At 35.1% G+C, this 13,136-nt stretch overlaps 1 protein-coding gene across 1 annotated transcript in view; it reads left to right on the top strand.

Moving 5' to 3' along the window:
- Positions 1 to 13,136, top strand: part of LOC149530903 (uncharacterized) — a 266,245-nt gene that overhangs the window by 176,605 nt on the left and 76,504 nt on the right. The window contains exon 10 of the mRNA XM_089810481.1: positions 12,913 to 12,955. Coding sequence (XP_089666607.1) covers positions 12,913 to 12,955 — 43 coding nt within the window. The remainder of the gene's footprint in view (positions 1 to 12,912; positions 12,956 to 13,136) is intronic.

Raw genomic sequence — 13,136 nt, forward strand, 5'->3', positions numbered from 1 at the left:
CTCTGAGACTTGAGGTGGATGCGGTCGGTATTGAGTCTGAGGCTGCTCCTTTTGCTGATGACGTGCTGGTGTACTTTACGGAGTGGGATGCTTTACTAGAGGTTGTTAAAGATCATTTGAATTTTTATGAGTTCCTGACTAAGAAATGGTAGCATTCCAGAGCAAGGTCGGCACCTGAGAGACAATGACCTTGACAAACTTGTTGCGTGGATATTTTGCAATCGACAGTTTTGGGTAAAAATTCAGTCGCAAAATAGGATGACCAGCCATAGCGTGTGAGACAGAGTCTCTCCTACCTTAAAGGGAAGGCTCCCCCTTCTCACCGTTCCTTGGATCAACTCAAGGTAAGCAAGAAGTCGGGAGATCTTAAACAAGGTGTTACTAATATCCTTTCTTCTTAACTTTCAAGAAAGGATCCACTTACTCGTAGAGCGAATAATGGGCAAGGTAAATCTCTAACTACACTTCTATCAAGAGCTAGAAACAGTGATACCGATAAATCTTCACTAACTCAAAGGCTAGCTAAAACATACCGGTTTGGCTCTTAGTCCGGTCGTACTTCTATATGGTAAAAGTTTTACAATCAGGGCACAAAGACTCCTAAAAGTAAGAACAATCTAACTATTTTGCGAATTAAGATGAAAATACAAGCCACAAACAAAGCTTCTAGCTATGGATTTTCACAATTGTTCCTGGTCAAAGCTCAGGCTTCAATTTTTTCTTAACTCTCTATGCTCTTTTATTGAACACACAATAATAACATGAATCAAAACAATAGGCACAAATTATAGTCAAAGCTTCTAATTTGTTCTATCACAATTGCTTTCAGTCAAAGCTTCGAATCCAATTGCTTATTTTATTCACTTTTTTCCCAAATTCGTACTACACAATCAAAGTTATGCTTGCACAAATGTGGCAGAGCTTTCTTGCATACAACAAAAAATAATTTTTACAATGAGGGGGCACTCCTTTATATAGGCAAAGAAGTTGAGAAAAAGGGGGAGGAAAAAGTGGGAGCAACTCAACCAACTTTGACCAAGTCTAACTACAAGAGAAAATATAGGGTTACATGCAACTACACGTGCAACTCACATTACATCTTTTACATACACATGTAACTCGCATTACATGTAATTACGCTTTTTCATGTAATGCATCTTCTCCAACTACAAACATGAAAGAAGAAGAAAGAAGACGGAAGAGAAAAGAACAATTCTGAAAGGCCTTGTACTTGACGATACAATCTTAGATGATAACAGGATTGGGAGTTCCTATACCTTGTACTGTTGCATTCATGTTGATAACCATAGTGTTGCGTTTTAACCTCTAGCTCTCTTTGATGAATTGTCCATTATAATTTGAAAACTTGATGTGATCCATCTTTTCTGGCTCAAGTTGTCGTGAATTCTCCTTTGTAGATCAGCACAAACTGGAGTCTTTGACACTTTGAAAACCTTCTTGATGATGTTCGGATGTACACTCGAAACAACTTTCCATCAGCACCTTTAACTCCCCCCCCTTTTTTTTTTTGAAGTAAAGTGCTTGGCGCATGGGAATGCGTGTAAATGGAGGTTGCCAATTTTCAAAAAGTGACTTGGACTTTCAAGATGTCACTGCACGGAAAATGGATTACATTTAAATGCAACATGTAATGGAAGGTAGAGGGTGAAATGAGATGCAAGTGTGAGTGAAAGATACGCTTTACATGCATATGCGGATGAAGGCTAAGATGGAAAGTATGGAAAGATACGGAAACATGTATTTACTCATGGAGGTGTGAATGCATATGGAGAGGAGAAAATGACATCTTTTTGATTTTTCAAAAAGTCACTTTTAGTCAAAATTGGACATTTTAGATGCAATTACACGTAAGACATTTCGTGTAATCGCGTCGTGCGAATGAAAGCGAAAAATGAGATGGATGAAAGTGGAAGTGAAAAATGAGATTACATGCATGTGTGAATGGCAAATGAGGTGAAAAACATGTAATCACATTTGTCGGATGAGATGTGAGGTGTAATGACATGGAAATGAAATGTGAAAAATGATAACGCTTTCGCATGTAATGAAGGAAAAACAAGTTTTTGGGAAAAAACTTGCAACTTCTCCAAATGGAGAAAAACCGGCAACCAAAAACACAAAACCAAAACAAAAGAAAAGCAATATACCTTTGAAAACAATTTAAAACATGCCAAGATGCAATGCACTCCAAAGATAAAATTGGAATTTGGAACTTGGGGAAGAACCAAAAACATCAAAATGAAGGAGAAGTTCTTATTTAAAGGAAAAATGCACATTCTAAGGCAAAGATTCTTACAAATGGCATCCATTCAACGATTTCATGCATAAAATCAGCAAAGATAACCATGAATGAAAATGCATGAAAGAAGAGGTCTACTTACATGAAGATTAATTGTCAAAAATGAAGGAGAAAGAGCTAAAATAACAAATTTTATAGTCTTAAGACCAATTCTCCCTTAAATCTGGATTTTCAAACAACCTTTTGACTTTTTTCGCACTTGCATGTAATGGACATTCAATAGTCGGATTTGACATGAAAGTGTGAAATAAATGGTCTCCCAAAACAATATCATGCATTTAAAACTCAAAAACAATCCCTTTTGATCAAATGTATGGGTTGAAAATGCAATTTTTTTAGCTTTTTGAACAAAAACATGATTTTTTTATTCAAAAATCTGGGCCGTTTTTGCAAAAACGTGGCCAAAAACTGCATGTTTTTGAGTCATTTTTGAGTTGTGAATGCAAAAACTTCCCCAAATGGATATACATGGATCCAAATACAAAAAAGTTGTTTTAAAACACATAAAAGTGAATTAAAACTCCAATTTTTCGGGCATTCTATGCAAAAACGTGTTTCTCCAAGTGAAAACGATTTGGTGTTTTAACACCAAAATAATGATCACAATGTAATGGAATCAGCAAATAAGGTCAAAACAATTTGATTCCAAACAAAAACATGTTTCAAATTTGAAGATCTATGGAGTTTTTTCCAAAATTGTGCCCTAGCTTGGGAGTTTTGAACACATTTTTGGGTGCAATAAACTGATTTTTGATGAGGGCAAAATGATCACCTCTCCAAAACGTTTTGAATGCAACTGATTTCATCCAAATCCATGTAGAAGTTAAAAGTTATGATCAAAATAGGAGGTTTTTGGAGCAAGAACATGTCTTTTTCACATAATAGGACTTTTTATGTTCATTATATATTTTAAAACATGTTGGAAGGCAAAAGAGGACTTTTTTTAGTCCAATGCATGTTTTAAAATATGTCTTGAGATATAATCTCACTTTTTGAAGCCCATTACATATTTTAAAATGTGTAAGACTCTAAAATCTCACTTTTTGGATCACTTACATATTTTAAAATGTCTCACCTTTTTGATGCACAAGCATAAAAATTCAAATTTTCATGTCATTGCATCAAAAAGGTCCACTTTTACAAGCTTTTGATGTAATGGCATGAAAAGTATCCTCAAAGTGAATTTTTAGGTGCAATAGCATGAAAAGTTTTGACTTTTTATAGATTTTTATATGCATTTGCACATAAAAAGTCCACTTTGAGGCATTTAAGTTATGTATTTCACTTAATTTTATAAAAATGTCATCAATATGGGTCAAAAATAACATTTATGCATCATATTAATCAATATAATACATAAACATTATATTAAAGTGACATTTATATAAGTATTTGATTTAAAAATCAAAAAATTAAAAAGTAACTATATAGTTCTATAGTCACTTTAAGTGAAAAATTAAAAAGTAACTGAACTTAAAATTATAACATAAAGTGCACTATAGTCACTTTAAGTTATAAATTTAAATGAAAAGTAATTTCAAAACATAACAAAAAGTGAGTAAAATGTTATATTTTCAAAAAGTGAATGTCAAAATGAAAATATAACATCATATTTTTAATTTGTGCTGTTGCACTTAAAATGTCCACTTTTGAGGCACTAAAATGACCATATCTCTTGACTGACAACTCCGATTGACTTCTAGGTTAGATCAAATCGAAGGGAAAAACGAAAGGCATGACATGAGCAAATCCAAAGGACCAAAAACAAGCAAACAAAAACTCAAAAGCAAAGAACGAACTGTGAAGGCTTCAAAAATCAAGCAAAGGCTCGATAGAAAGCAAAACAAAAAGACTTGACGAAGGCCTTCAATAAAAAGATTCATTGTATCAATTGGTACCGATTGGTTGATCAATACCAACCAATTAAATAATGAAATAAGCTCAGAGAAATGCGAAACTGTTACGTACATTTTGTGGTGACAAAATGCAAGACAAGAACACTGAGTTATAACAAGTTGCCAGTAAGATGATGTTAGAGCACTTTGATGGTATTGGGAGATAAGCTTGACACATATTTGGCTTTGCATCCTATGTTGGAGGTGGACGCTATTAGATTTGGAGTGTTGCATTTGGATGGAGCTGCCCATGACTTGTGGTACCATGGGTTAGTTTCTTTGCGATATGGTCAGATCACTTTTTATTACGAGTTCGTGGATTTCTTGATCGAGAGATTTGATAGGAAGGATTTGGATGTGTACTTCCATGAGTTGGCTCAGCTGAAGCAGTTTGGTGGATTGGAGAGTTACATCAGTTAGGTCCAGAGGCTTTTAGTAATGGTTTATGATTTTTCAGAGTGCAGACGAGTGATGTTATTTATGGAGGGATTGACTCAGCCACTCTGTGGACGGGTGAAGTCATTGGATACATCTTCTCTATAAGTAACAATGTGGAAGGCACGAGACTTGGAGTCCTCTTCTTGAAGCAAGGTTGCTTCGAAATTTTTTGCTCTTCCGCCTGATGATGAGGAATCCACACCAGCTGTTGAGGACAAGGGTAAGTCAGTGGGGAGATCTGATGTCACTTCGAGAGAGGATTTGAGGAGGCATCAACTTTGCTTTTGTTGCAAGGGGCCTTTCTTTAAAGGTCATACTTGTGCATTGAGGCTAAAGGGAGCAACGAATCGTGGTATGTGGGTTTACACTAATGTGATTAAGGATGAATCATCACCACAACTTGAGGATGTTGATGAAGATGATCATACTAATGATAGAGTTCATATAGTGATGAGTATTTATTGTTTGGTATTTGACTCACATGTTCAGGATTTGCATCAGGTTCAGAGTTGGTTTGAGCCTAAGCTAGATTGTCTGCAAGATGATTCGGTAGGTATAATGAAGGAGAGTGTGTTGAGATCTCCTATGGATTTATCAGTTAGTGATGTTCCAACTTTTACATCATCAACATAGATATTTGATGCTATGTTGCAGGTCATGTTATTGGTTTTGATGATGGTATTGGCATTCAGTTAGTTCATTGAAGACGGGGACATCACTCACTTCTTGTGGGATCACGGTGGAGGTTTTTGTATCATGTCGGATTGCTTGAGGACAAGCAATTCCGAGGAGGGAGGATTGTAATGTCCCTGTTTTCGGTAAGTCCATATAGTTGATGCAATTAGCTCATCATAGTGACCCTCGGAGCTAATAGGGTGTTTTGGGGGTCTTAGTTGTGAAAATACTTTTTTTAGTAAGTCTATTATTGGCAATTGCTATTTTTGGCAGTTAGTGGGTGGCTTGGCAGTTGGTCGTCACCTGCAGTTAATTAGGTTAATAATTGCATGAGCTGTTATTTATTCAATAATTATTAAGTTGCATTATTATAATAATATTTATATTATTATAATAATGACATTAAGAGATATTTCTAAAAAGTATGTTGGGAAGTTTCTAGTGTTGAGTTGTTTTGGGAATCTTCCACAATTTCTGAAGTGAAGTTTTTTAGGAAACTTTGGCTAACAAAAGATTATAAATGAAAGCTTATTTCATTGGGTAAAGCACACTTGAATATATATTTTCTTTTTGTGACTTTTTGGCTTTTTCCCGAGTTCGGAATTGTGTGCCCTTGTTGATGTATAAGGGTTACTGAGTTTTTGAAGATTGTTTGAAGTCATTGCTGATGTATAATGGTTTCATTGGTTATATCTCCTATCTATGATTTTCTGTGACTGGGAGATTGGATTTATAATTCTGAGAATTCTGAGTTTTTGGTAATTTCATTGCAAGTTGTGCTGAAGTATGCAATTTGTTCTAATTCGTTCAACTGTATTACTATGTCTAAGAGGGATTTAGTGCTGAGATTATTGACTAAGCAAGTGAAGGATAGTTATGCTATTGCTAAAGATCTACAGGAGTCATTGACATTGCAAGGAGTCAAAATCTGGAAGTGAAGTTGTGAGAATAAAGCCTGAGACTTACAAGAGACCCATCGAATTTCAGAGGGAAAATATCTGGCATTACTCAACCTTCATCTGCAATATACATCTGCCATTTCATATTCTGGACATTGCGGCTGAATACTGGGCACGTGATTGAATTGCTGATCTGTGTTGAAGCATCTGTGGGTCACGTACTTCACCCAGTCCATTGTGTGTGGTGATCCAAGGATTGTAGGAGGCAGCTGGGACACCATTAACCACCTGCGGTTAGTATTCTTGCTGTTGTTTAATAATAGCTGGTACCGAATCAATCAAGGAGTTGCTGTTGGCTTGGGAATTTGATTGGCAATCACAGGAAGTTTATAACAGATTGTTGTGGATCTGCCATTTATGGTTTTGGGGCCAAGAGCACCAATTTGCTGACATCTATTCACCAGTCTGGGAGTATAGTTTACAAACAAGTCGGGCTGTGATTTGAGGTGTATTACCAGGTTTCTCTTAATCTAAAAATTAGTTATTGTTGCAGCAATAAATTGTAAGTTGGTTCATATATCAGAACTTAGCTTGTGAGTGGCAATTATTTTAGAAAATAAAGGAAAGAGATTTGATATTGTTATTATTGAAAATTTTAGTAATTTCAATTGTGATAAAATATTATGATAACTGAATTGCTTGCCAACTGTTTGACAAAATGTCAAACTTTTGATTAGTTAAGGTAATTGATGTGTTATGGCTCAATTGCTAAACTATAAACGGCTAGGGGTTTGTACAATTGCATCCACGACATACAACAATGTTGACAACAAATACACATTTGCAGGTGTGAGTAATATCTAAGCTATTAAGCCCTTAGGGATATTATAGTATTAACCAATGCAAGCTATTCTACATTATTATGTTTGAACTGTTAAGAACAAGAAAAGACTTTTGAAAATGATTTCAGGACTGTGATTAATCAATGAACAACAACAGATCAAATAGTAACCAGATTGCCGCATGAAGGTCCTATTATTCAAAGTTTTTTGGAAGTGAACAGAATAGTAGCCAGATTGCCACATGAAGGTTCTATTATTCGAAGTTTTCTGGAAGTGAACAGAATAATGATTGATGTGCTGAGAAGGTTACACAGTCATCAGGCATATTATTGTTCTTTTCAGATTGTTATTGGAGGAAGAAAGACATACAGGGATTGGTTTTACTATTGTACTGTATAATCTTTGCTAAACTTAGACAAAGGAGTGTTCATGCAAACTGTTTATTGAATTGACACAGTGTGGAGGGGTTCAAATTCAATTTGGCATAATGGAAAACCTAAAGACAAAGTTTTCTCTATATAGCTCAATAAGACATTAATGGCAAGCAACTTCGGGACTTAGAGAAAGAAATGGAAATGGGCAACTGGCTGTGTATGTTTGTTTACAACTGAAGTCCACAAAAATCCAATAAGGTATTTTGTCGAAGTTAGAAGAATTGGAAACATATATATCTAAAGTAGAGCAGGCAGATTGTAGGCTTCTTAATTGGGTCTCACAACCCTCAATGATTGCTTTGGTTCAGCAAAGGTTTATGCAATATCCAAATACAAATGTTAGACTTTTAGCAGCTTCATGTCCCAGTAAAATTACATGTATAACTGCACCTATGGTAGCCTATAATGATGATGTTTTGAGGAAAGCTTTGTAGCTATTTGTGAAAATCTTTCACTGGTTACATGATGACAAAAGTTCTGCCGTTGTCAAGGTGATCAAGATCTTAGATATTATGACAAAGGTCAGATTGTTTTCCATCATGATGGACCTTGAAAGTAATGATTTGATTCATCAATTATTTCAATGCTTCTTGGCTGAAATTACGGAGTATCATCCTGATAATGTGAAAGCTTACATGCACGCCACAATATCCTTAATCCTTGATGAAGGTGAAATATCCAAACAGTTCTAATCTGAATTGTTGGTCACTTGGAGGAAGAAGTATATTGTATCACCAACTGTACATGAGTTCTCTAGAAAATTGATTGAGTAGAAAACTGAAAGGTTCAAGGAGTTTATGATTGAAGATTGTTAAAAGTAAATGATCTCTGATAGATAAACAATAACAACTATATTTCTATAATTCAGAATCAATATGAGCAGAATAACTTTACTTATCTTCACGTATTTGTAGCAGGTATTGGAACTCTTCCTTCTTCAGCTTTTGATTGCTTTTACTGTATCTCTGTAAAACAAATGTGGTGAAATAGTAATAGCAATTGATATACTGATGTGAATATAATACTGCAGGTACTTGTATTGCCTTTTTTTGTAATATGTTCACTGCAGTTGAAGGAACACAAATATATTGGCACCCGAACAGCCATGAATCTGAAGAGTCATGCCTCTACGTGGCCCTTGGGCCACGTAGGGACATGGCCCTTCGAAGCCATGTTATAACTGTTCTTTGATTATTATTATTTTGTTGCCCAATAACACAAGGTGTAATCTCCATATCATTATGAGTGCCAAGTCGCAGTTTGTAAACCCGACACAAGATGCAATACATATTACGCGGGTTATAGCATCCCGATTGAACATCCGCCAAAGATAACAATAAGCCGAGCTATAATCATCAATCATAAATAATACAAAGTTCGATAGTGATATCTATCGTGATTCATAATACAAAGTTTTGATAGCAAGGTCTATCAAGAGTAATGTGAATCTTGACCACTTAAGTTGGTCAATAATGCATATAAATACTGTCACAATATATATACATAACAGGGATGTATGTATATGTACATGTATGCATACATCAGTATGAATACATGTACGTACATATAGGTCTCTGTCATGTATATCAGACAGTGATGCATAGATACTTCTCTGCAATATAAGACAAATATCAAAGTTAGAACAAAAGTTGCTTATATCTCTGAAATATAATTACAAGTAATAACATCATGGAAGATTCAGATTTACTTCTCCTGACGCTAAACATCAACAAAGATGAGCTAATTTCAGCAGGAATACAAGTTGCAGGATCTCCAAATTCGAGCAAGAATCAAATGACAAGCAGATCTATTTCACATGTCACCAAACATGGAAACCTAATCATGTATGTGGTGATGGCATAACCAAAGAAATACAGATCAGTTTTGTAGATGATACAAATTTCACCATTTTGCCCCAACATAGTAACTCAATTAGTGGTGATGACATAAATTCAACTATTGCCAGAGGTATGAAACATTCAAAACTTTACATTGGTAATTTAGAGATTGAAATTGATTCTTTTCTCAATAATCCTACTCAATGTGAAAGCATGATGGATGTCTGTAAAGAAGTTTACAAAACTTCATGTCATGAGGAATATTTAATGGCATAGCAGCACACTTCCCTTTACACACAAAACAATCAAATAGGGAGTTTGGGACATATGATGAATCAAGTATTTCGTATATCAGCAGTTCACATGTATATGATAGCGATTCAAAGGACCACACAAAGAAGACATTCAAGGATGATAGCATTTTGGACGACCTAGCAAAAAATGCTCTTCAGAATAACAATGATGAGAACAATTCTTGAAGGAACAGTTGGGAGTGGCTGAAAACATTATTGTTGCAGCCTTAGTGAGCTATGATGACACTCACAGGATTGTTGAGGATCTTCATATGAAGACACAAATGGAAAAGAGACAAATGAGAATTGAAAGAGTCTCTTATGTTGGTGATTTACAGGGGGTTAAAGTAGCCTTCGAATCTTTGAAATTAGATTTTTTTATGCTTTCTTTTACACGGGAATTACATCTTAAAGATTGCTGAAAATTATGTTGCTTGTTTAAGGGAAGAAGAGGTTGAGGTTAATAAGCTCAACATGGAACTTAAGGATGCTTGGGAGGCCATGGATAATACACAAGTTGCTTTTCATGAAATAGAAAATTTTATTGTTGTCAATAATCAATCCACGGAACATGAGGATAAAGAAAGGCATGAGTTTTTCCAGGAAGTGATTAACGAATTGGATAGCATTCAATAGATCTTGACTTGGATAGCTGCCCCAAGAAATCAAGTAACAAAATTTTGGATCAGTTTCAGTTGGTAAACAATTCCTTATTTGAGGTTGATGCAGATTGCACATTTGATAACCAACTTTTTGAATTGGAGGAGGAAGATGCTACTTATTTACATGATGAGAATGATATTGATTGTAGGATTCGGGAACTAGGATTTCGGACCTATGTGTGCACACAAGTGTTGAGGCAAACTATAGTGATGTGGTTATTTCTAGAGAAAATGGACGGGTGATATGCATCTATTCCCAGGATTAGGTGGATAGATCGGTTTGGGATTTGGGAGTTGATAGGAGGTGTACTTTACCTTTTGATAATTATGATGAGTTGTTATAAAGTCTTGGGCTTGGAGCAATTTTAATTAGAGTAGCACAACAAATAGGTGTAGTAGTAATTTTCAGATTGGGGTACAAGGCCACTTGCAGATTTATATGGGATCTTGGTACCAATTGCTTGAGGACAAGCATTCTCGAGAAGTGAAGACTTGTAAAGTCCCTTTTCAGGAACATTAGGAATTCTTAAGTCAAATTCATAAAATATTAATTTTGGCTTAGGGGAGCTTAATGAAAATTTATAAAATGGCTCAAATTAATATTATAAAGTTGGGTAAAGGTGACAAGAAGGAAAAAGAGGAAAGGATAGTAAAAAGAAACTAAAGGGTCACCATTTTGAGCATAAAAGAAGGATGAGGAGTTCATTTTGAGCAAGCTTGGATATTGATTTGATTTGAGATTTCTCTTGGAGAAATAAAGGAAGTTCAACTTCTATTTAGGATTCGAGGATGCAAAACCTCGGGTTCTTCTTGTGTAGATTAGACGTAGCCTCGATTCATCTTCTATGGTGAATTCGTGATGGAGTTCATAGTGCATTTCAAGTTTATTTCTAATTATCCGGTCTGACTGTTATCTCTGTTTATACAATTGAATTATTATTGTATTGTTCGTTTATAATGCAATAACGAATTTTAGAGTATTTGTTGGCTATTTACTAGTTAATGTTGCTGATTATTTACTGATTATTTGTTGGATATTATTGTATATATTCTTGTTTATAATTCTGATATTTGTTTGAGAAAAAAATGGAAGAGAATATTCGGGAAGGCTATTACAATAGATTGACAAGGATGAAAGTCTTGCCCCGTTTGTACCTCTAGGGAGGCGGAGATATAGACGTATTTTATTTATTGTTGCCCCATCTACTATGAGATCAAGGGTAGGTTCTACTATTTGTTCAGAGAGTGTAGGTCCCTTTTTCCATTCTTCAAGTACACTGATCAGTGGTGTCTTGCCTTCTATCCCAAGAGGTCATGTGGCTTTGTGATCACACCTTATAGATTCAATTCTCATCAAGACAACCTTCAAACCAACTCATCCTCTCCTTCACTCCAGGGTCTCTTACTTGGTGAACAAAGCAATTGCTTGACCTTTCTTTGGCTCACACCAGATCTATGAGCCCTCGCAAAGGGTACACTCAACAACATCACCCTATTTCTAGTAGTTCTCTGAGATGGTTTGGGGTTCCCCGTCACCCCAGACCATATCTTTTGGTTTTGGACTACTTCTCACCTATGAGGAGTCTAGGCTTTTCTTGTTTTGTTCTCTATTCTTTTTTGTTTGTTCTTTCCGCAGACACCTTTTGGTGCTCCCATTGCTGGTTATTACCTTGTTGTACGTTTTTCAGTCCTTTAGACCCTTGTGCTCTCTTGTTGGATATTAATAAATTTATTATCTTATCTTTATCATTAAAAAAACAAAGAAAATAATGTAATTTTCTTGAACATGAACATCCAAATAATTTTTCTTCTCAACCCAATAATTCTAGTTTAATATGTGTGTGTGTGTGTTGTGTAAGGAAGGGGTATTTGGAAGAGGAAGAACACAGGTGGGGCTGAGAGTGGGTTATGTGGTCAAGGAGGGTGCATTTAGGGTGTGTGTGGGTGGGTGAGGACTAGGGTGAGGGTGTGTGGGTGGTTGTATGCATGTGTAGTCCAAATCAAAAGGCCAAGTACAACTTATTCAAGCATTGCTAGGTCTATTATTTTAGTTTTTACCATGTGTGCCTTCCTTATGGTCATTGGATGTGTCCTCAAAGTTCTATTATAATGTATTGTTGTATTTAATTTTAAATCAGAAATGTGATTTGACTTTACAAAATAATGATTAAGCTTTAAAAAAATTTAAGCTAGGCATTTTGTCTATTTTCTTACATTATTGTAAAGGAATGTTAAATTATATGTTCTATTTTACATTAAGACAATTTAGATATGATTTGAATGAGTTTCTTGCATTCTATCCCCTAAAATTAATTATTATTTATAGCTATCACTAAAAATCTTCCTTGCCATCCATTATCCTTGTTTGCCTAAAATTTGTTGGATCATTGGTTTATTTTATTTTATTTTATTGGATCATTGGTTTTTAGGTGGATGTTAGGAACTTAGGATAGAGTACTTACCAATGGGAATAACAGAAAGGATAGTTGCTTACATCTATTTATTCGTTAGTTTTTTTGTTGTCATTTGGTCTCTATCAGAATATCTTTCTTTATAGAGAGATGTTTTTGGTAATTCAAGTTGATTAACTTTGAAATCTTTAAACTTCATATGCAGGTGGTCAATTTTATCTAGGTGGACTGGTTGTCTTAAATATGAGGTTTGTTCTCTCTAGTTGCTTTTATCCCCTTTTAGTTAACTTGGTTGAAGTCCAATTTCATCATAACAGGTCATTAGCTTGTGTTGAAACTGAAAGTATTTTCCTTCCAAGGAATTATTTATCCTTTTCTCAGTCATAGGAAAGATTAACTATGTATAATTTCTATTATTATTTTTGCTTT

The sequence above is a fragment of the Cupressus sempervirens genome, chromosome 11 (assembly GCF_028749045.1).
Source record: "Cupressus sempervirens isolate cs-2001-9-10 chromosome 11, ASM2874904v1, whole genome shotgun sequence".
In the NCBI taxonomy this organism is placed as follows: domain Eukaryota; kingdom Viridiplantae; phylum Streptophyta; class Pinopsida; order Cupressales; family Cupressaceae; genus Cupressus; species Cupressus sempervirens.